Source organism: Oncorhynchus masou, chromosome 5 (assembly GCF_036934945.1).
Source record: "Oncorhynchus masou masou isolate Uvic2021 chromosome 5, UVic_Omas_1.1, whole genome shotgun sequence".
Lineage (NCBI taxonomy): Eukaryota > Metazoa > Chordata > Actinopteri > Salmoniformes > Salmonidae > Oncorhynchus > Oncorhynchus masou.
Window position 1 is genome coordinate 71484100 of NC_088216.1, and position 27736 is coordinate 71511835.

Sequence of the window (27736 nt, forward strand, 5' to 3'; positions counted from 1 at the left end):
TCACCCCCAAAGCCAATTCTTCCTTTGGTCGCCTCTCCTTCCAGTTCTCTGATGCCATTGACTGGAACGAATTGCAAAAATCACTGAAGCTGGAGACTTATATCTCCGTCTCTAACTTTAAGCATCAGGTGTCAGAGCAGCTTACCGATCACTGTACCTGTACACGGTCAATCTGTAAATAGCACACCCAACTACCTCATCCCCATATTGTTATTTAAGTTGTTAATGAAGATAAGCCTCGGGCTGTTAATGGCTTGTTCCTTGTTGGAGAGCAATTCATGAGTAAGGATGTTTTTTTGGGAGACCCGTTTGCTGTCATGGAGATGGTGAGGGATGCATTGGGAAAGGTGGAGGCAGTCAGAGTGGCAAGGACTGGTATGATGTTAATTTTATGTGTGTCAGAAGAGCAAAAGGAGTGTGCGCTGTGCCTCTCAAAAATATTGACATGTGAAAGTGGTTTGCTATGATTTTCTGAATAGGGCACCAACAAAAGTTGTTATCTCTAGCATCTCCTTAGATACTGTGGTTTCGGTTTAGCCAGGACATAGTTTATGTTTAGCCAGGAGTAGTTGATGCACATAGCTTGAAACACATGGTAGATGGAAAGAAGAAGCAAAGTCTATTGGTTTTACTGTCTTTTGATGAAGAGTTTCTGCAGACACATGTGCCTTCAGAAAGTATTCATACCCCTTGACTTAATCCACATTTTGTTGTTTTACAGCATGAATTCAAAATGGATTCAATAAAAAAAAAATCTCACCCATCTACACACAATACTCCATAATGACAAAGTGAAAACATAATTTACATAACTATTCACATCCCTGAGTTAGAATCACCTTTGGCAGTGATTACAGCTGTGAGTATTTCTGGGTAAGTCTCGAAGAGCTTTGTACACCTGAATTGTACAATACTTGCACATTATTCTTTAAAAAATATTCAAGCTCTGTCAAGTTGGTTGTTGACCATTGCTTGACAGCCATTTTCAGCCCATTGGGTGAATGGAGTAAAATAAGAAAGTCTGTCGATCTTGTTGTTTTTTTGATGAAGAGCAAATAACTACGCATGTGAAGCTTGGTTATATAAGATATGTGGTAAAAGCTTTCATCCCCAAACCACTGTAGTGTAAGATTTGTAAAGGATTAGGCCATGTTTCAAGTGTGTGCAAATGGACAGAGTATACTGATGAATGATGTGTAAAAGGATGACGATGTTGCAAAAGTAGTGTGGATCATGATCCCAAATTCCTGGAGTGCCCTGTAAGGGTGAAGGAGATTGAGATGGCAAAAGTTAGAGTGGTAAATCGAATCTCCTATGCGGAGGCACTGCATCACAGTGCTAGCTGTGCCACTAGAGATGCTGGTTTGAGTCCAGGCTCTGTCATAGCTGGCCGCAACTGGGAGACCCATGGGGCGGCGCACAATTGGCCCAGCGCCATCCGGTTTAGGGGAGGGTTTTGCTGGCAAGGATGTTCTTGTCCCATTGTGCTCTAGTGACTCCTGTGGTAGGCCCGGACACAATACATGCTGACACGGTCGCCAGGTGTACGGTGTTTCCTCTGACACATTGGTGTGGTTGGCTTCCGGGTTAAGTGGGCATTGTGTCAAGAAGCTGTGCGGCTTGGCTGGGTTGTGTTTCGGAGGATGCACAGCTCTCAACTTTCCGTATGGGAGTTGCGGCGATGAGACAAGATTGTAACTACCAATTAGTTACCATGAAAAAAGGGGTAAAAAAATATTTAAAGAGGTGAATTGTGTGGCATTCAAAGAAGTCTAAGAAACTGGACATTATTATTATTGTCGTTTATGGGACTTAAGAATTTTACGTCTGAAGACTTGCAAAGCCCCAGGTTCCCCTTGAGCCATTGTAGGGATCAGATCTGTTTGATTTTTTAACATTATTATTATTTTATTTTTTATTCAAACATTTTTTGTAGGTTTTGGTAGTTTGTTCCGTTTTTGGGGAATCCTGTTTCCATCCCGCACAGTAGGTGGCGGGATTCACATTCAATTGTGCGATCACCAATATACAATAGAAGAAGAAGAAGAGGTCTGGGGAAGCATGGTGCTGCAGAAAGTTTTGTGGATTGAACTTTGTTATCCGGGGCTTCCCCAGGTAGCGAGAGGAATGGCGTCCCTTGAGAGAAAGAGATGTATGTTAGGGGAAGAACAATATTATCATAAGGAGACATATTCTTGGAATACAGCAGATGAATGGAGGGAAAAAGAGAGGTTGAAGAGAGAGAGGGTGATCTTGAATCGGTTAAAAATGTTGGAAAACCTTGTAGATGGTTTGTTGAAGAAGAATGGTGGAAAGTGTAAGTTGTATGCCGGATCGAAGACAGGATGAGAAATGGAAGTGAGTGAGGGCAAATGATCGGAGGTGGTAGGTGTGGTAAAGTTCTCAGAGCCCGAGGCTTGCACCGAGGGTCAGGATAAAGATGAGTCCATCAAACTAATGGGGACAAGAGATGTGTATTGTTTTGCTCTCAAGAAAATTGTACCATTGAAAGGAGTGATAACTGGGGTAGTGGTAAAAGTGAAAGTTTACCAACTGAAGGGGAAGATTCCTGGTGTTTGTGATGCTCTTCGTTCGGTATGACACAGACAGGGTGGTGTGAGTAGTGAAACAGAAGAGTCGTTGACTGTTCTTTTGTGTTTTGATGTTGAATCTTTGCCTGACAAAATTATGTTAGGATATATAAGCCATCTCGTCCAAGCTTTTGTGCCGAACACATTATGTTGTTGCAGGTGTCAAGCTTATGGGCATGTGGCAGCAGTGTGTAGGAGGGAGGATCCTAGGTGAGATAAGTGTACAGAAGGGCATGAAACAAAGGAATGTGTAGCATTGGGGTAAGTAGCGGTATGTGTTAATCGTAAGGGTGCCCATGGGGCTGGGGATCAGAAATGTCCGGTACGAGAGAGGCAGGTTAAGCTTTCCAGGGTTAGAGTAGCACAGAAGTTGTTGTATGCTACTGAATATAAGAGCAGCGTCAACTCACAGCGTCAACTCACCATCAGTACGACCAAGAATATGACTTTTGCGAAGCGGATCCTGTGTTCTGTCTTTCACCCAGGACAACGGAATGGATCCCAGCCGGCGACCCAAAAAAACGACTTCGTAAAAGAGGGAAACGAAGCAGTCTTCTGGTCAGACTCCGGAGACGGGCACATCATGCACCACTCCCTAGCATTCTTCTTGCCAATGTTTCATCAACCTTGACAACAAGGTTGATGAAACCCGAGCAAGGATAGCATTCCAGAGGGACATCAGAGACTGTAACGTTCTTTGCTTCACGGAAACATGGCCCACTGGAGAGACGCTATCGGAGTCGGTGCAGCCAGCTGGTTTCTCCACGCATCGCGCCGACAGAAACAAACATCTTTCTGGTAAGAAGAGGGGCGGGGGCGTATGCCTTATGGCTAACGAGATGTGATGTGATCACAAAAACATACAGGAACTCAAATCCTTCTGTTCACCTGATTTAGAATTCCTCACAATCAAATGTTGACCGCATTATCTACCAAGAGAATTCTCTTCGATTATAATCACAGCCGTATATATTCCCCCCCAAGCAGACACATCGATGGCTCTGAACGAACTTTATTTGACTCTTTGCAAACTGGAATCCATACATCCTGAGGCTGCATTCATTGTAGCTGGGCTAATCTGAAAACAAGACTCCCTAAATTGTATCAGCATATCGATTGCGCAACCAGGACTGGCAAAACCTTGGATCATTGCTATTCTAACTTCCGCGACGCATATAAGGCCCTGCCCCGCCCTCCTTTCGGAAAAGCTGACCACGACTCCATTTTGTTGATCCCTGCCTACAGACAGAAACTAAAACAAGAAGCTCCCACGCTGAGGTCTGTCCAACGCTGGTCCGACCAATCTGATTCCACACTCCAAAACTGCTTCCATCACGTGGACTGGGATATGTTTCGTATTGCGTCAGACAACAACATTGACGAATACGCTGATTCGGTGTGCGTGTTGCGTGTTCATTAGAACGTGCTTTGAAAATGTCATTCCCATAGCAACGATTAAAACATTCCCAAACCAGAAACCGTGGATTGATGGCAGCAATCGCGTGAAACTGAAAGCGCGAACCACTGCTTTTAATCAGGGCAAGGTGACAGGAAACATGACCGAATACAAACAGTGCAGCTATTCCCTCCGCAAGGCAATCATACAAGCTAAGCGTCAGTATAGAGACAAAGTAGAATCTCAATTCAACGGCTCAGACACAAGAGGTATGTGGCAGGGTCTACAGTCAATCACGGATTACAAAAAGAAAACCAGCCCCGTCACCGACCAGGATGTCTTGCTCCCAGGCAGACTAAATAAGTTTTTTGCCCGCTTTGAGGACAATACAGTGCCACTGACACGGCCTGCAACAAAAAAATGTGGACTCTCCTTCACTGCAGCCGAGGTGAGTAAAACATTTAAACGTTTTAACCCTCGCAAGGCTGCAGGCCCAGACGGCATCCCCAGCCGCGCCCTCAGAGCATGCGCAGACCAGCTGGCTGGTGTGTTTACGGACATATTCAATCAATCCCTATCCCAGTCTGCTGTTCCCACATGCTTCAAGAGGGCCACCATTGTTCCTGTTCCCAAGAAAGCTAAGGTAACTGAGCTAAACGACTACCCCCCCGTAGCACTCACTTCCGTCATCATGAAGTGCTTTGAGAGACTAGTCAAGGACAATATCACCTCCACCCTACCTGATACCCTAGAGTCTAGGGCCTAGACCCACTCCAATTTTCTTACCGCCCAAATAGGTCCACAGACGATGCAATCTCAACCACACTGCACACTGCCCTAACCCATCTGGACAAGAGGAATACCTATGTGAGAATGCTGTTCATCGACTACAGCTCGGCATTTAACACCATAGTACCCTCCAAGCTCGTCATCAAGCTCGAGACCCTGGGTCTCGACCCCGCCCTGTGCAACTGGGTACTGGACTTCCTGACGGGCCGCCCCCAGGTGGTGAGGGTAGGCAACAACATCTCCACCCCACTGATCCTCAACACTGGAGCCTCACAAGGGTGCGTTCTGAGCCCTCCCCTGTACTCCCTGTTCACCCACAACTGCGTGGCCACGCACGCCTCCAACTCAATCATCAAGTTTGCGGATGACACAACAGTGGTAGGCTTGATTACCAACAACGACGAGACGGCCTACAGGGAGGAGGTAAGGGCCCTCGGAGTGTGGTGTCAGGAAAATAACCTCACACTCAACGTCAACAAAACTAAGGAGATGATTGTGGACTTCAGGAAACAGCAGAGGGAACACCCCCCTATCCACATCGATGGAACAGTAGTGGAGAGGGTATACACATCACAGACAAACTGAATTGGTCCACCCACACAGAGAGCATCGTGAAGAAGGCGCAGCAGCGCCTCTTCAACCTCAGGAGGCTGAAGAAATTCGGCTTGTCACCAAAAGCACTCACAAACTTCTACAGAGGCACAATTGAGAGCATCCTGGCGGGCTGTATCACCGCCTGGTACGGTAACTGCTCCGCCCACAACCGTAAGGCTCTCCAGAGGGTAGTGAGGTCTGCACAACGCATCACCGGGGGCAAACTACCTGCCCTCCAGGACACCTACACCACCCGATGTTACAGGAAGGCCATAAACATCATCAAGGACAACAACCACCCGAGCCACTGCCTGTTCACCCCGCTATCATCCAGAAGGCGAGGTCAGTACACGTGCATCAAAGCTGGGACCGAGAGACTGAAAAACAGCTTCTATCTTAAGGCCATCAGGCTGTTAAACAGCCACCACTAACATTCAGTGGCTGCTGCCAACACACTGACTCAACTCCAGCCACTTTAATAATGGGAATTGATGGGAAATGATGTAAAATATATCACTAGCCACTTTAAACAATGCTACCTAATATAATGTTTACATACCCTACATTATTCATCTCATATGTATACGTATATACTGTACTCTATATCATCTATTGCATCTTTATGTAATACATGTATCACTAGCACACTTTAACTATGCCACTTTGTTTACATACTCATCTCATATGTATATACTATACTCGATACCATCTACTGTATCTTGCCTATGCTGCTCTGTACCATTACTCATTCATATATCTTTATGTACGTATTCTTTATCCCCTTACACTTGTGTGTATAAGACAGTAGTTTTGGAATTGTTAGTTAGATTACTTATTGGTTATTACTGCATTGTCGGAACTAGAAGCACAAGCATTTCGCTACACTCGCATTAACATCTGCTAACCATGTGTATGTGACAAATAAAATTTGATTTGATTCAATCGTTGTTGAGGCAGTGAAGAAAGTAAAGGACGATGGGTCAAGGTGGGGGAATCCTGAGAGGGTGTGAGTAGTAGATCTGTACCAGTAGAGAGGGATAGGCCAACAAGTGATATGTACTTCAGTAATTTTGAATTTTTAGCATTTATAGCAATGTTTATCAACTGTAGTGCAGGGATGGAACTTAAATCGCAGAAAATGTAGGTTGTGGTGGCAGCTGTAGAAAAGTATTTGGGTGCACAAGACTTGACGTCGGAAGCATTACAGGGTGTGCTGAGTGGTGGTGTCCCGTCCTTTCAGGCAGTTCGCCTGAGGTAGGACTAGATATATTTAAATAGTGGAGTAGGGTGGTGGGTTTTTAATGAGTGTAGGGTTAGACAGAGTATTTGCGAACTGAGACAAGGCCGAGCTTTACCTAGCATAGACTCATAGATGACCTGGAGCCAGTGGGTCTGGCGACAAATATGTAGCGAGGGCCAGCCGGCTGGAGCATACAGATCGCAGTGGTGGGTGGTATAAGGTGATTTGGTAACAAAACGGATGGCACTGTGATAGACTGCATCCAGTTTGCTGAGTAGAGTGTTGGAAGCTATTTTGTAGATGACATCGACGAAGTCGAGGATCGGTAGGATAGTCAGTTTTACTAGGGTAAGTTTGGCGGCATGAGTGAAGGATGCTTTGTTGCGAAATAGAAAGATTATTCTAGATTTGATTTTGGATTGGAGATGTTTAATATGCGTCTGGAAAGAGAGTTTACAGTATAGCCAGACACCTAGGTATTTATAGTTGTCCACATATTCTAGGTCAGAACCGTCCAGGGTGGTAATGCTAGTCGGGCGGGCGAGTGCGGGCTGCGAACGGTTGAAAAGCATGCATTTGGTTTTACTAGCGTTTAAGAGCAGTTGGAGGCCACGGAAGGAGTGTTGTATGGCATTGAAGCTCGTTTGGAGGTTAGTTAGCACAGTGTCCAAGGAAGGGCCAGAAGTATACAGAATGGTGTCTTCTGGATCAGGGAATCACCCGCAGCAAGAGCGACATCATTGATATATACAGAGAAAAGAGTCGGCCCGAGAATTGAACCCTGTTGTACCCCCATAGAGACTGCCAGAGGTCCGGACAACAGGCCCGCCGATTTGACACACTGAACTCTGTCTGCAAAGTAGTTGGTGAACCAGGCGAGGCAGTCGTCAGAAAAACCAAGGCTATTGAGTCTGCCGATAAGAATACGGTGATTGACAGAGTCGAAAGCCTTGGCCAGGTCGATGAAGATGGCTGTACAGTACTGTCTTTTATCCATGGTGATTATGATATCGTTTCGGACCTTGAGCGTGGCTGAGGTGCACCCGTGACCGGCTCGAAAGCCCGATTGCACAGCGGAGAAGGTACGGTGGGATTCGAAATGGTCAGTGATCTGTTTATTAATTTGGCTTTTGAAGACTTTAGATAGGCAGGGCAGGATGGATATAGGTCTGTAACAGTTTGGGTCTAGGGTGTCACCCCCTTTGAAGAGGGGGAAGACCGCGGCAGCTTTCCAATCTTTAGGGATCTCGGACAATACGAAAGAGAGGTTGAACAGGCTGGTAATAGGGGTTGCAACAATGGCGGCAGACAGTTTTAGAAAGAGAGGGTCCAGATTGTCTAGCCAAGTTGATTTTTAATGGTCCAGGTTTTACAGCTCTTTCAGGACATATGCTGCCTGGATATGGGTGAAGGAGAAGCCGGGGAGGCTTGGGTGAGTAGCTGCGGGGGGGTCGAGCTGTTGGCCGGGGTTGGAGTAGCCAGGAGGAAGGCATGGCCAGCCGTTGAGAAATGCTTATTGAAATTTTGGATTATCATGGATTTATCAGTTGTGACCGTGTTACCTAGCCTCAGTGCAGTGGGCAGCTGGGAGGAGGTGCTCTGTTCTCCATGGACTTTACAGTGTCCCAAAACTTTTTGGAGTTAGAGCTACAGGATGCGAATTTCTGATTGAAAAAGCTAGCTTTTGATTTCCTGACTGACTGCGTGTATTGGTTCCTGACTTCCCTGAACAATTGCATATCGTGGGGACTATTCGATGCTATGGCAGTCCGCCACAGGCTGTTTTTGTGCTGGTCAAGGGCAGTCAGGTCTGGAGTGAACCAAGGGCTATATCTGTTCTTCGTTCTGCATTTTTTGAACGGGGCATGCTTATCTAAGATAAAAGAATGACCAGGCATCCTCGACTGACGGGATGAGGTTAATTTCCTTCCAGGATACCCGGGCCAGGTCGATTAGAAAGGCCTGCTCGCAGAAGTGTTTTATGGAGAGTTTGAAAGTGATTTTTGGTGGTCGTTTGACCGCGGACCCATAGCGGATACAGGCAATGAAGCAGTGATCGCTGAGATCCTGATTGAATACAGTGGAGGTGTATTTGGAGGGCAAGTTGGTCAGGATAATATCTATGAGGGTGCCCATGTTTACAGATTTAGGGTTGTACCTCGTGGGTTCCTTGATGATTTGTGTGAGATTGAGGCTATCTAGCTTAGATTGTAGGACTGCCGGGGTGTTAAGCATATCCCAGTTTAGGTCACCTAACAGAATGAACTCTGAAGCTCGATGGGGGGTGATGAATTCACAAATGGTGTCCAGGGCACAGCTGAGAGCGGAGGGGGTCGATAGCAGGCGGCAACAGTGAGAGACTTATTTCTGGAGAGGTTCATTTTTAAAATTAGAAGTTTAAACTGTTTGAGTATAGACCTGGAAAGTATGAACGAACTTTGCAGGCTGCAGTAGATTGCAAATCCTCCCCGTTTGGCAGTTCTATCTTGACGGAAAATGTTGTAGCTGGGTATGGAAATCTCAGAATTGTTGGTGGCCTTCCTAAGCCAGGATTCAGACACGGCTAGGACATCAGGGTTGGCGGAGTGTGCTAAAGCAGTGAGTAAACCAAACTTAGGGAGGAGACTTCTGATGTTGAAATGCATGAAACCAAGGTTTTTTCGATCACAGAAGAGGGTGCCTGGGGACACGCGGGGCCTGGGTTTACCTCCACATCACCCAAGGAACAGAGGAGGACTAGGATGAGGGTACGGCTAAAGGCTATCAAAACTGGTCGCCTAGAGCGTTGGGGACGTGGTAGAATAGATTCAGGGCATAATGTGCAGACAGGGGTATGGTGGGGTGCGGGTACAGTGGGGGTAAGCCCAGGCACTGAGTGATGATAAGAGAGGTTGTATCTCTGGATAAGCTGGTTATAATGGGTGAGGTCACCACATGTGTGGGAGGTGGGACAAAGGAGGTATCAGAGGTATAATGAGTGGAACTAGGGGCTCCATTGTAAACTAAAACAATGATAACTAACCTAATCAACAGTATACAAGGCATATTGACATATGAGAGAGACATACAGCGAGGCATAAAGTAATCACAGGTGTTGATTTGGAGAGCTAGCTAAGACAACAACAACAGCTAATCAGCTAAAACAACAACAGGTAAAATGGCAATGACTGGCCAGAGGGTCGGTTAACTACACACAGAGCCCGAGTTTGCGGCTGGGGCCGGCAGATAAAGATTTTGTAATTTTTATTGGATATTTCAAACTTTTTTAACAAATCAAAAACTGAAAAATTGGGCGTGCAAAATTATTCAGCCCCCTTAAGTTAATACTTTGTAGCGCCACCTTTTGCTGCGATTACAGCTGTAAGTCGCTTGAGGTATGTCTCTATCAGTTTTGCACATTTTCCCATTCCTCCTTGCAAAACAGCTCGAGCTCAGTAAGGTTGGATGGAGAGCATTTGTGAACAGCAGTTTTCAGTTCTTTCCACAGATTCTCGATTGGATTCAGGTCTGGACTTTGACTTGGCCATTCTAACACCTGGATATGTTTATTTTTGAACCATTCCATTGTAGATTTTGCTTTATGTTTTGAATCATTGTCTTGTTGGAAGACAAATCTCCGTCCCAGTCTCAGGTCTTTTGCAGACTCCATCAGGTTTTCTTCCAGAATGGTCCTGTATTTGGCTCCATCCATCTTCCCATCAATTTTAACCATCTTCCCTGTTCCTGCTGAAGAAAAGCAGGCCCAAAACTTGATGCTGCCACCACCATGTTTGACAGTGGGGATGGTGTGTTCAGGGTGATGAGCTGTGTTGCTTTTACGCCAAACATAACGTTTTGCATTGTTGCCAAAAAGTTCAATTTTGGTTTCATCTGACCAGAGCACCTTCTTCCACATGTTTTGTGTGTCTCCCAGGTGGCTTGTGGCAAACTTTAAACAACACTTTTTATGGATATCTTTAAGAAATGGCTTTCTTCTTGCCACTCTTCCATAAAGGCCAGATTTGTGCAATATACGACTGATTGTTGTCCTATGGACAGAGTCTTCCACCTCAGCTGTAGATCTCTGCAGTTCATCCAGAGTGATCATGGGCCCCTTGGCTGCATCTCTGATCAGTCTTCTCCTTGTATTTTTCTTTTTATATATACCTTTATTTAACCAGGCACGTCAGTTAAGAACAAATTCTTATTTTCAATGATGCCCTGGGAACAGTGGGTTAACTTCCTGTTCAGGGGCAGAACGACAGATTTGTGCCTTGTCAGCTCAGGGGTTTGAACTCTCAACCTTCCGGTTACTAGTCCAACACTCTAACCACTAGGCTACCCTGCCGCCCCATGAGCTGAAAGTTTAGAGGGACGGCCAGGTCTTGGTAGATTTGTCGCTTGCACAGTGCTCCTTGGGATGTTTAAAGCTTGGGAAATCTTTTTGTATCCAAATTCGGCTTTAAACTTCTTCACAACAGTATCTCAGACCTGCCTGGTGTGTTCCTTGTTCTTCATGATGCTCTCTGTGCTTTTAACGGACCTCTGAGACTATCACAGTGCAGGTGCATTTATACGGAGACTTGATTACACACAGGTGGATTGTATTTATCATCATTAGTCATTTAGGTCAACATTGGATCATTCAGAGATCCTCACTAATCTTCTGGAGAGAGTTTTATGCACTGAAAGTAAAGGGGCTGAATAATTTTGCACGCCCAATTTTTCAGTTTTTGATTTGTTAAAAAAGTTTGAAATATCCAATAAATGTCGTTCCACTTCATGATTGTGTCCCACTTGTTGTTGATTCTTCACAAAAAAATACAGTTTTATATCTTTATGTTTGAAGCCTGAAATGTGGCAAAAGGTCGCAAAGTTCAAGGGGGCCGAATACTTTCGCAAGGCACTGTATATGTAAACATAAACAGAATGGAGTACCGTGATTAATGGACAGTCCAGCAGGCATCAGCTATTTAGCCAAGTTATCATAGGGTCCAGGGGGCAGCAATAGATAGAACAGGGAGGCCGCGAAGTAGTCATTACTACGCTAGCATGTGGGCGACACGGCGTTTAAAGTTAATAGCCCGGGGCTACTAGAAGCGTCTGCTCCGACGTCCAACGGAGGCCGGTTGAAGGCACAGCGGATGGAGTATTCGTCGGCAGACCTGTCGTGGTGGTGCAGCGGGGTGCCGTGTTTCGACTAAGGATCCAAGCCAGGTGGCGAAAGAGGTATTGTAGTAATTTAGTTTTCTATCCGGGAGATGCGCCTGGCTCACGGCTAACTGGTGCTAGCTTCCGAGCAGAGGCGTTAGCCACTATAGCCTCTCGGTAGCAGCGGTGATCCGGTGCCAAGGTCCAGAGCTTACGGCAAGGATCCGGTGGAGTAGTGTGTCCTAGCCGTGTTTGGGTGGAGTCTGGGTGAACAACTGAGTAGGCTGGGAGGTGGGCCTCAGGGATAGCTTCGGTACTGGGTAACTCGGTGGGTGCTAGCTAGCTGTGAAGATCAGGAGAATGGTGCAGGGTTTACAGCAGGAATCCGGCGTTGTAGTGGAGAGACAGTCCGTTACTGGTAGGCTGGCGAGTATTATCCAGGCAAAAAATATATATATTTAAAAAAAGGGCTGGTACCTGTGCAGAAGGTAAAGGCTGCTAGCAGTGGCTAACAATGACTAAATAGCTTGTAGCTCAATTAGCTCGTTAGCGTCTGATGGCTGTGGTTCTTGCTATAAGGTCTAAAAATGACAAATAATAGCGGTTCCATATCACATTGGGTGAGGCAGGTTACCGGAAGGTATAATTGAACTAAAATGGAGAAGAGATTGAAAATAAAATTGAAATGTATACAAAAAAGACTACATACAATTTTTTTTTACAAAAGTACACGAGAGGACAAACAAAACACGTCTGCACTGCTACACCATCTTGGACTGAAAACCTGCTAACCATGTGTATTTGACCAATAAAATGTGATTTGGATGCCAACTGCCGTTAAACCTCATCAAGAAGAAGAACAACATGGTGCTGCAATTGTGGTGGGATTCAGAGCTTCTGAGTAGTAGCAAGGATCAAGGTCTGTCACGCATGTCTCCTTTGCAGAGGAGGTGCAAATAGCTGATGCAGTGGATACCCTGCAGCCTGAGATTGAAGGTGTTAAAGAAGGTTAATTTTGTTATTTGTTTTGCCCAAGGGATAGAGTGTACTGGCCAAACGAATAATAATATATACATTTTTAAACATTGCAGGGAATACTGACTAACTATGGTCCCCCTTCACAAGTCCCCAGAGCCTGTGTAAGGATCTGAGTACATTTTTTGAAAAAGGCTAAGCATTTTTGTTTACGTTTTTTAAATTAGTATGTCCCCTCCCTCCCCCCTCCTAACTTTTTGCAATAAAGTTTCCCAGTTTTCACCCCACTCAGCAAGTGGCGGCAACACACCTCATCGGGTGTAGTCTGCCTTAAACCCCCACAGAAGAAGATGCAGAAGAAACTGAAAAACAAATTCGCATCGCAGACATTCGGTTTCAGGGCTAGTAATCTGCAGCTGCATGCGTTTTTGTCTTTGCTGAGCTTTTATTTTGAAGAGCGTTAACCTGATTTAGTGATTTGACGTCAGATCCGCGCAATCCATCACCAACCACTCCACATGTGGAATCATGTCGAAGGCCAGAAGTCCGTAAATACATAAATGTTATTTGACTTTGATAGTTTAAACATTTAATCAACATTGTAGCTAGGTTTATGTGTAACTTATTTTGTTGTTGTGGGTTTTGCAGAACAAAAGCGAGCGAAAGTACTTTTCCAAGGAAAACAAAAGGTATGTTTAGCTAGCCTGCTTGCTACTCGGAACGTTAGCTAGATTGTAACGTTATAAACAACAATATGTTATTCATAGTCGAACAATTTGCAATAGATTATATTTTAGAACAGTGCCGAAGCCATAATGTTGAATACAATATCATTTGAATTTCACTTGGTGAGCATAGTTAGCAATACACAAGAAATGCTAATTGCGGCGACTAGCTAGCCGGTTGTAACCACTTTGGACAAATCTGCCAGGCAGCTAACCCCATTTTGGCGTACAACATCGATTGCTACAACTTCAGAAAGACTCAACTTTTGACAAAAACATAGTAAATGACCTGAGAAAGGTCTCTGCAGCCCAATATAATACCCTTGTCCGACTCGGTGAAGTAGACGGGGCGGGTTACAGGAACGAGTCCCCGAGCTGACAATGTAGAAATCTCTCGTTCTGCCCCTGAACAAGGCAGTATAACTATACTTTAGCTACTTATGTTATGTTAACGTCGGTGGCCATATCTCATTGGATATTTAATTTCAATTGAAGGGGAAAGATGGACAACAGACTCAAGGAGGGAAAATGCATTCAGAGCTGTCCATTGCACGCCATCCCAAAGAGTATGGAAAACCAGAAGAAATCCGGAAGAAAGGGTGAACCATGATATTATTACAACTGTTAATTTATGTCATGACAATAGCACAATTCTTCTGGATTGGCAATTGATTTATAGGTATTTAAAATGTGTTGTTCTCTTTGCCATGGTCAGCTTCAGGAGCTCCAAGAAAAGCAGAGGTTGTCAAGAGAACGGGAGCAGATGAAGAGGAGAAGTCTGGATGGTTTTCAGAGAGATGTTCTAGAGCGACAAAGAGAGTTTGAGCAGAGGGTAATTTAACTAGTGTAGGTTATAGAAAGAGCAGCTTTCCCAATGCTGTTTTTCTCATTAAATGAGAAAGCTTGTCATTGGTGTTTTTGTGTTTTCTGATTGCAGGAAACTGATATGCAGAGTTTAGAGAAGCATGTCAATTTTGAAAATGAGAATTCAAGAAAGGCGTACTACAGGGAATTCAAAAAGGTAACTTTTCCTTATCGATTGCAATAGTCTATGAGAGTGCAGAGTAGCACGTGCGTAACAATTTGCAGTATTGCACTTGAGTGATGCCCATTTATTTACTTTACATTTCTGTACCAGTAAGCTGATCTTTTAGAGAAGGTTACCTGTGTGTAGTGCTTATAATTTATATTATAACAATGTGTTGTATTCCCTGTTCTGTATAAAAGGTGGTTGAGGCCTCTGATGTGATTCTGGAGGTTCTGGATGCCCGTGACCCTCTTGGCTGCCGTTGTCCTCAGGTGGAGCAGGCTGTAATTCAGAGTGGCACTGACAAGAAAATAGTCCTGGTGCTTAACAAGATTGGTGAGTGTGTGAGAGATTGATTAATATGCATAGTTTTATACATTAGATACCATTGTGCCATATTATCTTTAACTGACAAACATGTCTTTCCACTGTACTCTTAGACCTGGTGTCCAAGGAGATTGTGGAGAAATGGATCAAGTATCTTCGCAATGAATTTCCCACTGTGGCTTTCAAAGCCTCAACGCAACAACAGAACAAGAATTTGGTGAGTCAGACTATTCAGAACAGCATATGTAGAACATGGACAGGATAGTTTACCAAAATTAATTTAAGTTACATAAAATATTTATATTTTACTGTTAAGCAATAAGGATCTATGTACTAGATAAACTGAAACTTTTTTCAGTTAGGATCTAGTAACTATACTTGTGTTTTCAATTTGCAGAAGCGAAGCAATGTACCTGTTACCCAGGCCACTGCTGAGCTCCTAGGTAGCAGTGCCTGTGTGGGTGCGGAATGCCTGATGAAACTTTTGGGGAACTACTGCCGCAACCTGGACATTAAGACAGCCATCACTGTTGGTGTGGTTGGTGGGTACATTTTAAATGTACATTTGTCATTTAACAGACGCTGTTATCCAGAGCTTCTTCAAATCAAAATGGTGTAGACTTTAAAGTGAAATAATTACTTAAAAGCCCTTAACCAACAATGCAGATTTAAGAAAATACCTGCCAAAAAGTAAGAGGTAAGTATAAAAAATCCTTAAAGAGCAGCAGTAAATAACAATAGCGGGCTATATACAGGGGGTACCGGTATTGAGGTAATATGTACATGTAGGTGGAATTATTAAAGTGACTATGCATAGAGTAGCAGCATCGTAGAAGGGTGGGGGGGTAATGCAAATAGTCTGGGTAGCCATTTGATTAGCTGTTCATGATCCTTATGACTTAGGGGTAGAAGCTGTTTAGAAGCCTCTTGGACCTAGACTTAGCTCTCCGGTATCACTTAGCTCTCCGGTATCACTTGCCGTGCGGCAGCAGAGAGAACAGTCTTTGACTAGGGTGGCTGGAGTCTTTGACAAAAAAAATTTAGGGCCTTCTTCTGACACTGCCTGGTATAGAGGCCCTGGATGGCATGAATCTTGGCCCCGGTGATGTACTGGGCCATACACACTACCCTCTGTAGTAGAGGTCGACTGATTAGTTAGGGACGATTTCCAAGTTTTCATAACAATCGGGGAAACTGTGTGGCAGGCTTGACCACCTGTTATGCGAGTGCAGCAAGGAGCCAAGGTAAGTTGCTCGCTAGCATTAAACGTATCTTATTAAAAAACAATCAAGCGTCACATAATCACTAGTTAAATACACATGGTTGGTGATATTTACAGGTTAACTAGCTTGTCCTGCGTTGTATATAATCAATGTGGTGCCTGTTAATTTATCATAGAATCACAGCCTACTTCGCCTAATGGGGGATGTTTTAACAAAAGCGCATTCGCAAAAAAGCACAATCGTTGCACGAATGTACCTAACCATACACATGAATGCCTTTCTTAAAATCAATAGACAGAGGTTTATTTATTTTTTACCTGCATATTTAGTTAAAATTAATGTTAGCAGGCAATATTAACTAGGGAAATTGTCATTTCTATTGCGTTCGTTGCATGCAGAGTCAGGTTATATGCAACAGTTTGGGCCGCCTAGCTCTTTGTGAACTAATTTGCCAGAATTTTAAATGATTATGACTTAACATTAAAGGATGTGCAATGTAACCGCAATATTTAGGCCAGCCGTATCTACTGTCTCCATTTCACTTTGGCCATTGTGGGCCTGCCCTCCCCTCAACATTACATGTTTATATATTGCTTCTAAAATGTAAAAAAAAATCACTAATATTTAATATTATTAATTTCAAACAAGGGCATTAGCATGAGAATAACTTCTAAATGAATCGTCCTACAATAATCTGTCTCACTTTCCCAATCACTTTATTCTAAAATTGTGTACATCTGTATATCTAGACTTAGATTTCGCTTTCCCTGACTTAGTCGCCATAATGATTGATATCTAAACAGCTGAATATGCGAAACGACGCTGTGCATAATGTGTGTTGCTCCTTGCGGTATGAAACTTCAATAGCGAATTACTCTCTTTACGCCAGAGCTTACTACATGGGTTGGTCTTGCAACACATAAACATGACCTATTGCCGTTTACCTCAGCTCATTGGCTATCTACCCAGCTAGATTTCAAGACGATCAGTGGTCATTGGGTTAAAATACAGTCAATCATCGAAACATTACATTACATTTAAATGACTTAAATGTAAATGTAATCGAAACAGCGGGCAAATCATTGGTGCACAATTATGTCATTACTTGTTGTCTTCAAATCAGTTTCTTTCAGTCAATACGTCCCGCGAAATGACCCATCAGGTTGTTCTATATTCATTATTTTATTTATATATAAATATATCTCTCCAATTATCTGTATCGGTGTTGAAAATTAATAATCGGTCGACCTCTACTCTGTAGTGCCTCGTGGTCGGAGGCCGAGCAGTTGCCATACCAGGCAGTGATGCAACCCATCACAATGCTCTCGATGGTGCAGCTGTAGAACCTTTTGAGGATCTGAGGACCCATGTCAGGCCTACCACTTGTGTCATCAGCAAATGTAATGATGGTGTCGGAGTCATGCTTGGCTGTGCAGTCATGAGTGAACAGGGAGTACGGGAGGGGGGTTGAGCATGCACCCCTGAGGGACCCACGTGTTGAGGATCAGCGTGGCAGATCTGGAAGTCCAGGATCCAGTTGCAGGGGGAGGTGTTTCGTCCCAGGGTCTTTAGCTTAGTGATGAGCTTTGAGGGCACTATGGTGTTGAACGCTGAGCTGAAGTCAATGAACAGCATTCTTACATAAGTGTTCCTTTTGTTCTGTTGTGAAAGGGCATTGTGGAGTGCAATAAAGATGACATGATTTGTGGATCTGTTGGTGTAGTATGCAAATTGGAGTGGGTCTAGGGTTTTTGGGATATTGGTGTTGATGTGAGCCATGACCAGCCTTTCAAAGCATTTCATGGCTACAGATGTGAGTGCTACTGGTCTGTAGTCCTTTAGGCAGGCTAACTTTGTGTTCTTGGGCACAGGGACTGTGGTGGTCTGCTTGAAACATGCTGGTATTACAGACTCCGACAGGGAGAGGTTTGAAATGTCAGTGAAGACACTTGCAAGTTGGTCAGCACATGCTCGGTGCACATGTCCTGGTGCTCCGTCTGGCCCTGCGGCCTTGTGAATGTTGATCTTTTTAAAGGTCTTACTCACATCGCCTGTGGCGAGTGTGATCATACAGTCGTCTGGGAACAACTGATGCTCTCATGCATGTTCCGGTGTTACTTGCCTCGAAACGAGCATAGAAGTTATTTAGCTTATCTGGTAGGCTCGTGTCACTGGGCAGCTCTCGGATGTGTTTTTCTTTGTAGTCCTGCCACATCCGGCGAGCGTCGGAGCCGGTGTAGTACGATTCTTCTATTTTATTCCTGTGTTGACGCTTGGCCTGTTTGATGGTTCATCACAGGGCATAGCAGGATTTCTTATAAGCTTCCGGGTCAGTCCCAGTCCTTGAAAGCGGCAGCTCTACCTTTAGATCAGTGTGATTGTTGCCTGGCTTCTGGTTGGGGTATGTACGTGCTATCACTGTGGGGACGACGTCCTCAATGCACTTATTGATACAGAAGCAATTAGGGTTCAGTGCCTTGCTCAACTGCACTTAAACTTTTTTTTTTCTTCACCTAGCCGACTCGGGGATTCGAACCAGCAAAATTTAATTTACTGGCCCAACGCTCCTAACCACTAGGCTACCTGCTCAATCTTCACACAATTTCGAAGGATCATGGCCATGTCATTCAAGACTTTTCAAATTGGGCAAAGGTTTGAAGTTATGCAATATTTTGAATGGTTACTTTTTTTCAGGCTTTCCCAATGTTGGAAAGAGCAGTCTGATAAACAGTTTGAAGCGAGCACGTGCATGCAATGTTGGAGCCACACCTGGTGTAACCAAGTAAGTACAACGATTTTGGCTTTATTTATGTCTAGGTCTACATGTTCTTTCCTTGCTTGACTGACCTGTATGATGGCTTTTAGGTGCCTTCAGGAAATACACTTGGACAAGCACATCAAGCTTTTAGATTGTCCCGGCATTGTAATGGCAACCTCGACGACTGACGCGGCCATGATCCTTCGGAATTGTGTAAAGATTGAGCAGCTTGTAGACCCTCTACCTCCAGTCGAAGCCATCTTAAGACGCTGCAATAAGACACAGGTATCCAAAGATTATTTAACGGCATATTCACTGCAATGATGTGACAGATGTTACGTCCATGTTCTCATATTTCATTTCATTTTTCAATAGATCATGGAACACTATGGTGTTCCAGACTTCCACACAGCTCTCGAATTCCTGGCTTTGTTGGCACAGCGACAGGGCAAGTTGAGGAAGGGAGGACTGCCTGATAATGACAAGGCGGCAAAGAGTGTCCTAATGGACTGGACAGGGTGGGTGAAAGATGTAAACGCTTTTTGCAGTTGAGGTTTTCAAAGCTACACCGTCCCTACCTAATAAAGTCCCATTCTGTTTAATTTACTGTCATGTAGGGGTAGGATCAGCTACTTTACACACCCTCCGGAGACGCACACTCTTCCCACTCATATCAGTGCTGAGATTGTGGCAGAGATGGGCAAAGCTTTCGACTGGGAGGAACTAGAGAAGGGAAACCAGGAAGTGCTAGCTGGTAGGATACACGCACACATTTGACAGTTACCTAGTAATTGAATAGTTATGTTGGTATAAAAAGTGTGCTAAATGTTTTTTTTTTCTTGTAGTGTCGTCTTGCTCTGATGCCCAAATGGGTTTCTGCATGGCAACTGCTGGGATGACTCAGGGTGGTCAAGAAGAACCACCTTGTGACCTGGAAATGGAAGGTGGAGCTTTGGATGGGGTTGAGTCCAAGGATGAAACTGAATCCATGGATGATGATCAGGACCCAGAGGTATTTCAGTGCTTTTACTTGACACGTTAAACTGATTCTGTGGTACTTTTTTTTTAGGCCTTTTAGTTCTTAACTCTTGTGTGGTGGCCATGTTTTTGTTATTCACCTAATGTTCGCGGGTCTGTTGGACTCACTACATTATTGGGTTTTGAAAACAATGCCGTACAAACACTTAATACTTAGATGTTGACTTATCAATTACAAGCAATATAGACAGCATACCTGGTTAATACATGGTTATATTTGATACATGGTTAATATTTGCCATTTACCTCTGCTAGATCATGTTTATTTTTGTAAACAAATCAATTATAATCAAGACATGGGTCGAAAAATCATGTTTTCATCACTTGCTGTTTATTGGTTTGAACTGAACAATTTGGAAGGATACATTTTACATACTCTATTTTATGTAAATGATAAATGAGCCCCATTGAACACACATTAAGGCCGGTGTACACACCACATGAGGGACAGAGTTCTCTACTGTGTGTGTGTTGCAAATGTATTTCTTGCACTTGATGCCTGTGTACTGTGTCTTCCTGTCCTTCTTGAGTCCACACACATCGCAGTGCTTCTTGTTACCACCAGCTGCAACCTAGAATTATAAACTCCAAGTTCAGGAATTTTTACTAACATCTCACACACACTCACATACATAGTTACAGCAGGCCAAGGTAGGAGAGACGCACACATTCATCAACATCACTTACTTTCGGTATTGGCTTTGTTGGTTTTGCGAGGTGGGCAACAAGCATCCTCCTCCTGAATCCCCCTCATGATGGCTGCATAAGCTGGGGTCCTTGGGATCTGCTGCCGCCTCTGGATTTGAGGTCTTACCAATGCCTTGCCCAGCTCTTCTAGAAAGAGCCGTCTTCTTCCCTCTGTTCCAATCTGGGTTCAACGCCATCCAGATGACAAATGCGTTCCATGCCAAGATGTTGAAGAATATCACAGTTGTAGCCAGTCACCAGCTTGTCTAAATTGTCCTCCCCTCCTTTTGTGGCATTGTAATCCATTTTGATTTGTGGTTTTTGATGTTCCTGGCCACAGATTCTCCCATCCCTATGCAGCGTACTCATGAGTACCACCTTTTTACCTGCCGTTGGTACGTAGGAGACTAGGGACGTGCCGTTTGTGAACACAAAATTAGAGGAATTGATAGGCCTGTTCTGTGTATTCAACAGCTGAGGTGGGAGCTTTGGCCATATTTTTTGTACTGTTCCTAACATTGTCAAGTGCTCCTGTCCCAGCTTGTGCGAAGTATTAAAAAAAAAAAGTTTGCGAATGTGATGTTGTGGCCACGGAGTTCCTGTGTCAAGTTCAGGACAACTTGCATCCCCTGATTCGTCTCAGGGGCTCCTCCGCCTGGCTTCCTTGTTTACACTTGCATGTTCCACGCATATGATGAAGCAGCATCACAGGCAGCCCGGAACTTGATTCCATATTTTGTGAGTTTATACAGTATGTACTGCCTGAAGGGGCAGCGGCCCCGAAATGACAAAAGCTGCTCATCAACAGTAACGTTGGGCCCAGAGTTGTAAAACAGGGGAAGGCGGTCCACTCACTTGTCCCACACTCACCAAATTGCAGCTAGCTTGTCTCTCTGCCACCGGGCTGGTCTGGTGTCTCGGATAATAAGCGGATAATCCTGGAAATAATATGGATGTTTTACAGAGACCTCGTTGCACTGAAAAGCTCTCTGCCAGTTCGACCGACTGATTTTTCAACGCAGATACTGATTATTGGAGGACCAAAAAAAGCCGATACCAATTAATCGGTCAATTTTCCCCCATTCTTTTTTTTCAAATGTATTTGTACTAATGACAATTACAACAATACTGAATGAACACTTATTTTAACTTAATATAATACATCAATAAAATTTAGCCTAAACTAAATAATCAAACATGTTCAATTTGGTATAAATAATGCAAAAACAAGCGTTGGAGAAGAAAGTAAAAGTGCAATATGTGCCATGTAGGAAAGTTAACGTTTAAGTTCCTTGCTCAGAACATGAGAACATATGAAAGCTGGTGGTTCCTTTTAACATAAGTCGTCAATATTCCCAGGTAAGAAGTTTTAGGTTGTAGTTATTATAGGACTATTTCTCTGTCATTTGTATTTCATTAACCTTTGACTATTGGATGTTCTTATATGCACTTTAGTATTGCCAGTGTAACAGTATAGCTTTTGTCCCTCTCCTCGCTCCTCCCTGAGCTCAAACCTGGAACACAACGACAACAGCCACCCTCGAAGCAGCGTTACCTTTGCAGAGCAAGGGGAACAACTACAACTACTTAGTCTCAGAGCGAGTGACGTTTGAAACGCTATTAGCGGTCACCCCGCTAACTAGCTAGCCATTTCACATCGGTTACACCAGCCTAATCTCAGGAGTTGATCGGCTTCAAGTCATAAACAACTCAATGTTTGTAGCACAGCGAAGAGCTGCTGACAAAACGCACAAAAGTGCAGTTTGAATGAATGCTTACGAGTCTGCTGGTGCCTACCATCGCTCAGTCAGACTGCTCTATCAAATCATAGACTTAATTATAACATAACACACAGAAATACAAGCCTTTGGTCATTAAAATGGTAGAATCCTGAAACTATCATTTCGAAAACAAAACGTTTATTCTTTCAGTGAGATACGGAACCCTTCTGTACTTTATCTAACGGATGGCATCCCTATGTCTAAATATTGCTGTTATTGTTGTCAATGTTATGTCATAATTATGTACAATTCTGGCTAATTAACTACAGCCTTTTGTTAGGAATAAATGGACTTCACACAGTTCGCAATGAGCCAGGCGGCCCAAACTGCTGCATACCTCCTGACTGCTTGCACGGAACGCATGAGAAATTACACAATTTCCTTAGTTATAATATTGCCTGCTAACATTAATTTCTTAACTAAATGTGCAGGTTTAAAAATATATGCTTGTGTGTTGATTTTAAAGAATGGTATTGATGTTGCTGGTTAGGTACGTTAGTGCAACGACAGTGCTATTTTCGCAAATGCGCTTATTAAATCTCCAGTTTGTGGCTCTGATTCAATGCGAAATTAACAGGCACCGCATCGATTATATGCTACGCAGGAGTGCAATGGAAGGCAGGTGGTTAGAGCGTTGGACTAGTAACCGGAAGGTTGCGAAAACGAATCCCCAAGCTGACAAGGTAAAAATATTGTCATTCTGCCCCTGAACAAGGCAGTTAACCCACCGTTCCTAGGCCGTCATTGAAAGTTTAGAACACATTCTTATTGACTTTCCAAGTTAAAGGTGTAAAAAAAAAAAACGGCAAATCGGTGCCCAAAATACAGATTGTTAATGTAAAACTTGAAATCAGCCCTAATTAATCGGTAGACCTCTAATCTGAAAACATCAGCAAAGATAAGAACCCCAAAGTATGAATTTAAATGAGTTGGGTCCATCTACTCCCATCTCTCTCCAAAAACACACCTTCTCTCCAAATTAGTGCAGTCCAGAATGGTTTTCTGGGTGGTGTCTGGGATGACCAGTTCAAAACACTTTATGTCCTGCACATAAGTAACCGCTGCGTCGGCCCTGGTTGCATCCTTATCACATGTGCAGCCATGCGGGGTGTCTCATTACTTGGGCAAGAAGACCATTCAATTTCACAAGTTTTTGACATCCATATTTCTCCTACTGGGTCAAGCTCAACCTCTTCTTTCAAATTACTGTCAGATTCTGAATTGACAGTGACATGATCCTCAAATTCTGAAAATTCTTTGTTTTCCGAAGTCTCTTCTCTCTCTGAAAACTATTTCTAAGGCTTTTTGCCATACTGATTGTGGTAAGGAGCCACAAATGCAAAGCTACAGTGCCTTGCGAAAGTATTCGGCCTCCTTGAACTTTGCGACCTTTTGCCACATTTCAGGCTTCAAACATAAAGATATAAAACTGTATTTTTTTGTGAAGAATCAACAAGTGGGACACCATCATGAAGTGGAACGACATTTATTGGATATTTCAAACTTTTAACAAATCAAAAACTATGAAATAACATATGGAATCATGTAGTAACCAAAAGTGTTAAACAAATCAAAATATACACTGCTAAAAAAAAAAGAACACGTAAGCAACACAATGTAACTCCAAGTCAATCACACTTCTGTGAAATCAAACTGTCCACTTAGGAAGCAACACTGATTGACAATAAATTTCACATGCTGTTGTAGTGCAGCTCATCCAGCATGGAACATCAATGCGAGCTGTTGCAAGAAGGTTTGCTGTGTCTGTCAGCGTAATGTCCAGAGCATGGAGGCGCTACCAGGAGACAGGCCAGTACATCAGGAGACGTGGAGGAGGGCAACAACCCAGCTGAAGGACCGCTACCTCCGCATTTTTGCAATGAGGAGCAGGAGGAGCACTGCCAGAGCCCTGCACAATGACCTCCAGCAGGCCACAAATGTGCATGTGTCTGCACAAACGGTCAGAAACAGACTCCATGCGGGTGGTATGAGGGCCCGACGTCCACAGGTGGGGGTTGTGCTTACAGCCCAACACCGTGCAGGACGTTTGGCATTTGCCAGAGAACACCAAGATTGGAAAATTCGCCACTGGCGCCCTGTGCTCTTCACTGATGAAAGCAGGTTCACACTGGTTGCAAGTTCAAACCCCCGAGCTGACAAGGTACAAATCTGTCGTTCTGCCCCTGAACAGGCTGTTAACCCACTGTTCCTCGGCCGTCATTGAAAATAAGAATTTGTTCTGAACTGACTTGCCTGGTTAAATAAAGGTAAAAAATGTAAACAACTGAGCACAGGTGGACAGACGTGACAGTCTGGAGACGCTGTGGAGAACGTTCTGCTGCCTGCAACATCCTCCAGCATGACCGGTTTGGCGGTGGGTCAGTCATGGTGTGGGGTGGAACTTCTTTGGGGGGCCGCACAGCCCTCCATGTACTCGCCAGAGGTAGCCTGACAGAACAGTTGAAACTGGAGCAGCAGCACGGCCAGGTGGACTGGGGACATCAAGGAGTCATCATGTCAGGTAGTCCTGGGGCATGGTCCTAGGGCTCAGGTCCTCCGAGAGAGAGAAGGAGAGAATTAGAGAACGCACACTTAGATTCACACAGGACACCGAATTGGACAGGAGAAGTACTCCAGATATAACAAACTGACCCCAGCCCCCCGACACAAACTACTGCAGCATAAGACAGGAGGGGTTAGGAGACACTGTGGCCCCATCCGAGGACACCCCCGGACAGGGCCAAACAGGAAGGATATAACCCCACCCACTTTGCCAAAGCACAGCCCCCACACCACTAGAGGGATATCTTCAACCACCAACTTACCATCCTGAGACAAAGCTGAGTATAGCCCGCAAAGATCTCCGCCATGGCACAACCCAAGGGGCGGCGCCAAACCAGACAGGATGACCACATCAGTGAATCAACCCACTCAGGTGACGCACCCCTTCCAGGGACGGCATGAGAGAGCCCCAGTAAGCCAGTGACTCAGCCCCTGTAATAGGGTTAGAGGCAGAGAATCCCAGTGGAAGAGGGGAACCGGCCAGGCAGAGACAGCAAACGTGGTTCGTTGCTCCATTTGAGCTGTCCCCCATTTGATTGGCACGTTATCTTCAGAAATCCACAGGCTCAAGCGGTCACCACATCACAGACCAATTCCAAATAGTATCCGTAATGTCCACAGAAACATGTCAAACGTTTTTATAATCAAACCTCAGGTTGTTTTTAGAATATATAATCGCTAATATATCACCCGGGACTGTCGCTTTTTCAATAGTTGATGGTTAATTTTAGGTGCAATCTTACTGGCAGCAATATCCTTGCCTGTGAAGCCCTTTTTGTGCAAAGCAATGATGACGGCACATTTTCCCTTGCAAGTAAGCATGGTTGACAGAGGAAGAACAATGATTCCAAGCACCACCCTCCTTTTTGAAGCTTCCAGTCTGTTATTCGAACACAATTAGCATGACAGCGTGATCTACAGCCATCTGGTCAACACTCACACCTGTGTTAACGAGAGAATCACTGACTTGATGTCAGCTGGTCCTTTTGTGGCAGGGCTGAAATGCAGTGGGGATGTTTTTTTGAGATTCAGTTAATTTGCATGGCAAAGAGGGACTTTACAATTCATCTGATCACTCTTCATAACATTCTGGAGTAAATGCAAATTGCCATCATACAAACTGAAGCAGCAGACTTTGAAAATGTATATTTGTCATTCTCAAAACCTTTTGGCCACGACTGTACACATTGACACATCCATTCCAAAGCAGGAAGTTAAAAATTTTTTTTTAAGCTTTAAACTTAGTTGCCAATGTCCCTGAAGCAACTCCCCATTTTCATGCCTACTTAACACAACCCAGATGATACCAGTTTTACAGTGTTATTATGACTTTTGCTGAGTTCCACTTAAATGCATTTCATCAAAGGACTTTCATCTTAAGTGTACAAAACATTTGAGAACACCTGCTCATTCCATGACACACTGACCAGGTGAATCCGATATTAGGAAGGTGGTGTCAGTGTTTTGTACATCTTGTCTTTGTTTTTTGTTTTTAACACTAGTTTGGACCTATGACTGTGGAGATAAAAGCACCAAGGGCAAAGACTGGTGGTTCAGTTGATGCTGCTGCCCCCAGGACCCTCGATTTAAAGGATATCTGGAATGTAGACCCTCTTCAGCAGGGCCAAGCACTCGTGGCTGCTGGGAAGAAGAGGAAGAAGCAACAGAAAAGAGCTGGTATGTCTTATGTTTTAAAACAAACAATTTGTTGTATAAATCCTTGGTTTGTAGATCACTTGACAACCATATTTTGTTACCTTGAGGTTTTTAACTTCAATATGGTTTTGTTTGGTGTCTTTATTCTACCATTACTTCTGTAATTGATATGTTGATCTGTGAGTTTCTACAATTTCTCCTTTCTCACTATTTTCTTTTCAGATAAAATTGCTACCAAACTCTCAGACAGCCTGACGACGGCAATGAACTTTGCATTTTCAGATATATGAAAAATAAAAGGTAATCTAAAACGGGGTGTTTTTTTATTTTTTTATTTAGTTCTGTTCAGTCAATATCATCAAACTTATTCGCAACATCCCCTAATGGTAGGCATGATGTGCAATAACGTATATCAGCATTTACATATCAAGACTGAGGGTGGGTTGTACCAACATGGATTAACTCTTAAACTGGTTTTAATAAAGGTTTATTTATTGATCTTGTTGCACCAAACTTTAATCCTATTTTTAAATTACTCCCACTTAAACTTACTTTAGAAGGATTAGATTACATTTTGACTTTAAACCAGGATAAAATCTAATATTGTTGCTCCATTGTTTTAAAAACAATTTTACTAATGTTAAATTAGTATAATCTAAACTACCACTGGAGGAGGTTTAAATTCAGCAAATATTGGTGTATGTGCTTTTATTTTTGGTGTTATTTAACAATTTTATCTCCTGTGGTTTTATGTTTGTTAAACTCAGCTAGCCAGCTAACTTATTTAACAGCAAAGTGCAATTCATTTCATCCTTAGCCTGAAGTGAAAACTCACTTTGCTAACTAGCAATGACCAGTGCTGGTTTGTTTCCATAGAGTTAGAACATATTGCTATGGTGAATCCATTATGACACATGTCACTAATCATAGTCATAGAGATTTAACCTTAGATTAACTAATCTAGTTTTTATAATTAAGCAGTTCAATTAGAAACCTAGATCAGGTCAAATCTAATATTTATTTAAATTACATATTAGTAGCCATGTGAACTGGAACCTCAGCGGCAAATCTAAAGTTGGTCTCTAAGGTCATGCATTTGGTTCTAATATTTCGACACACCTTTACATGACAATACTTTCTTCATTCTCGATTTGGAAGGAACCGGTGTCTACTAGTTGTAGCATGGATTTTCATAACAAAGAAATAATCAGAATCATATTAAATCCACTTTTTGCAC

At 43.6% G+C, this 27736-nt stretch overlaps 1 protein-coding gene across 1 annotated transcript; it reads left to right on the forward strand.

Annotated features, from left to right (window-relative positions):
- The first annotated feature begins 13166 nt into the window (after positions 1-13166).
- Positions 13167-26998, forward strand: gnl3l (G protein nucleolar 3 like). Its single transcript, XM_064966669.1, has 15 exons — positions 13167-13259; positions 13364-13404; positions 13936-14037; positions 14153-14272; positions 14378-14461; positions 14668-14803; positions 14908-15011; positions 15192-15336; positions 18712-18799; positions 18883-19060; positions 19151-19293; positions 19393-19529; positions 19621-19787; positions 26346-26520; positions 26722-26998. The coding sequence occupies exons 1-15, from the start codon at positions 13244-13246 to the stop codon at positions 26787-26789; spliced, it is 1704 nt and encodes a 567-aa protein (XP_064822741.1). The 5' UTR covers positions 13167-13243; the 3' UTR covers positions 26790-26998.
- Positions 26999-27736: the final 738 nt, after the last annotated feature.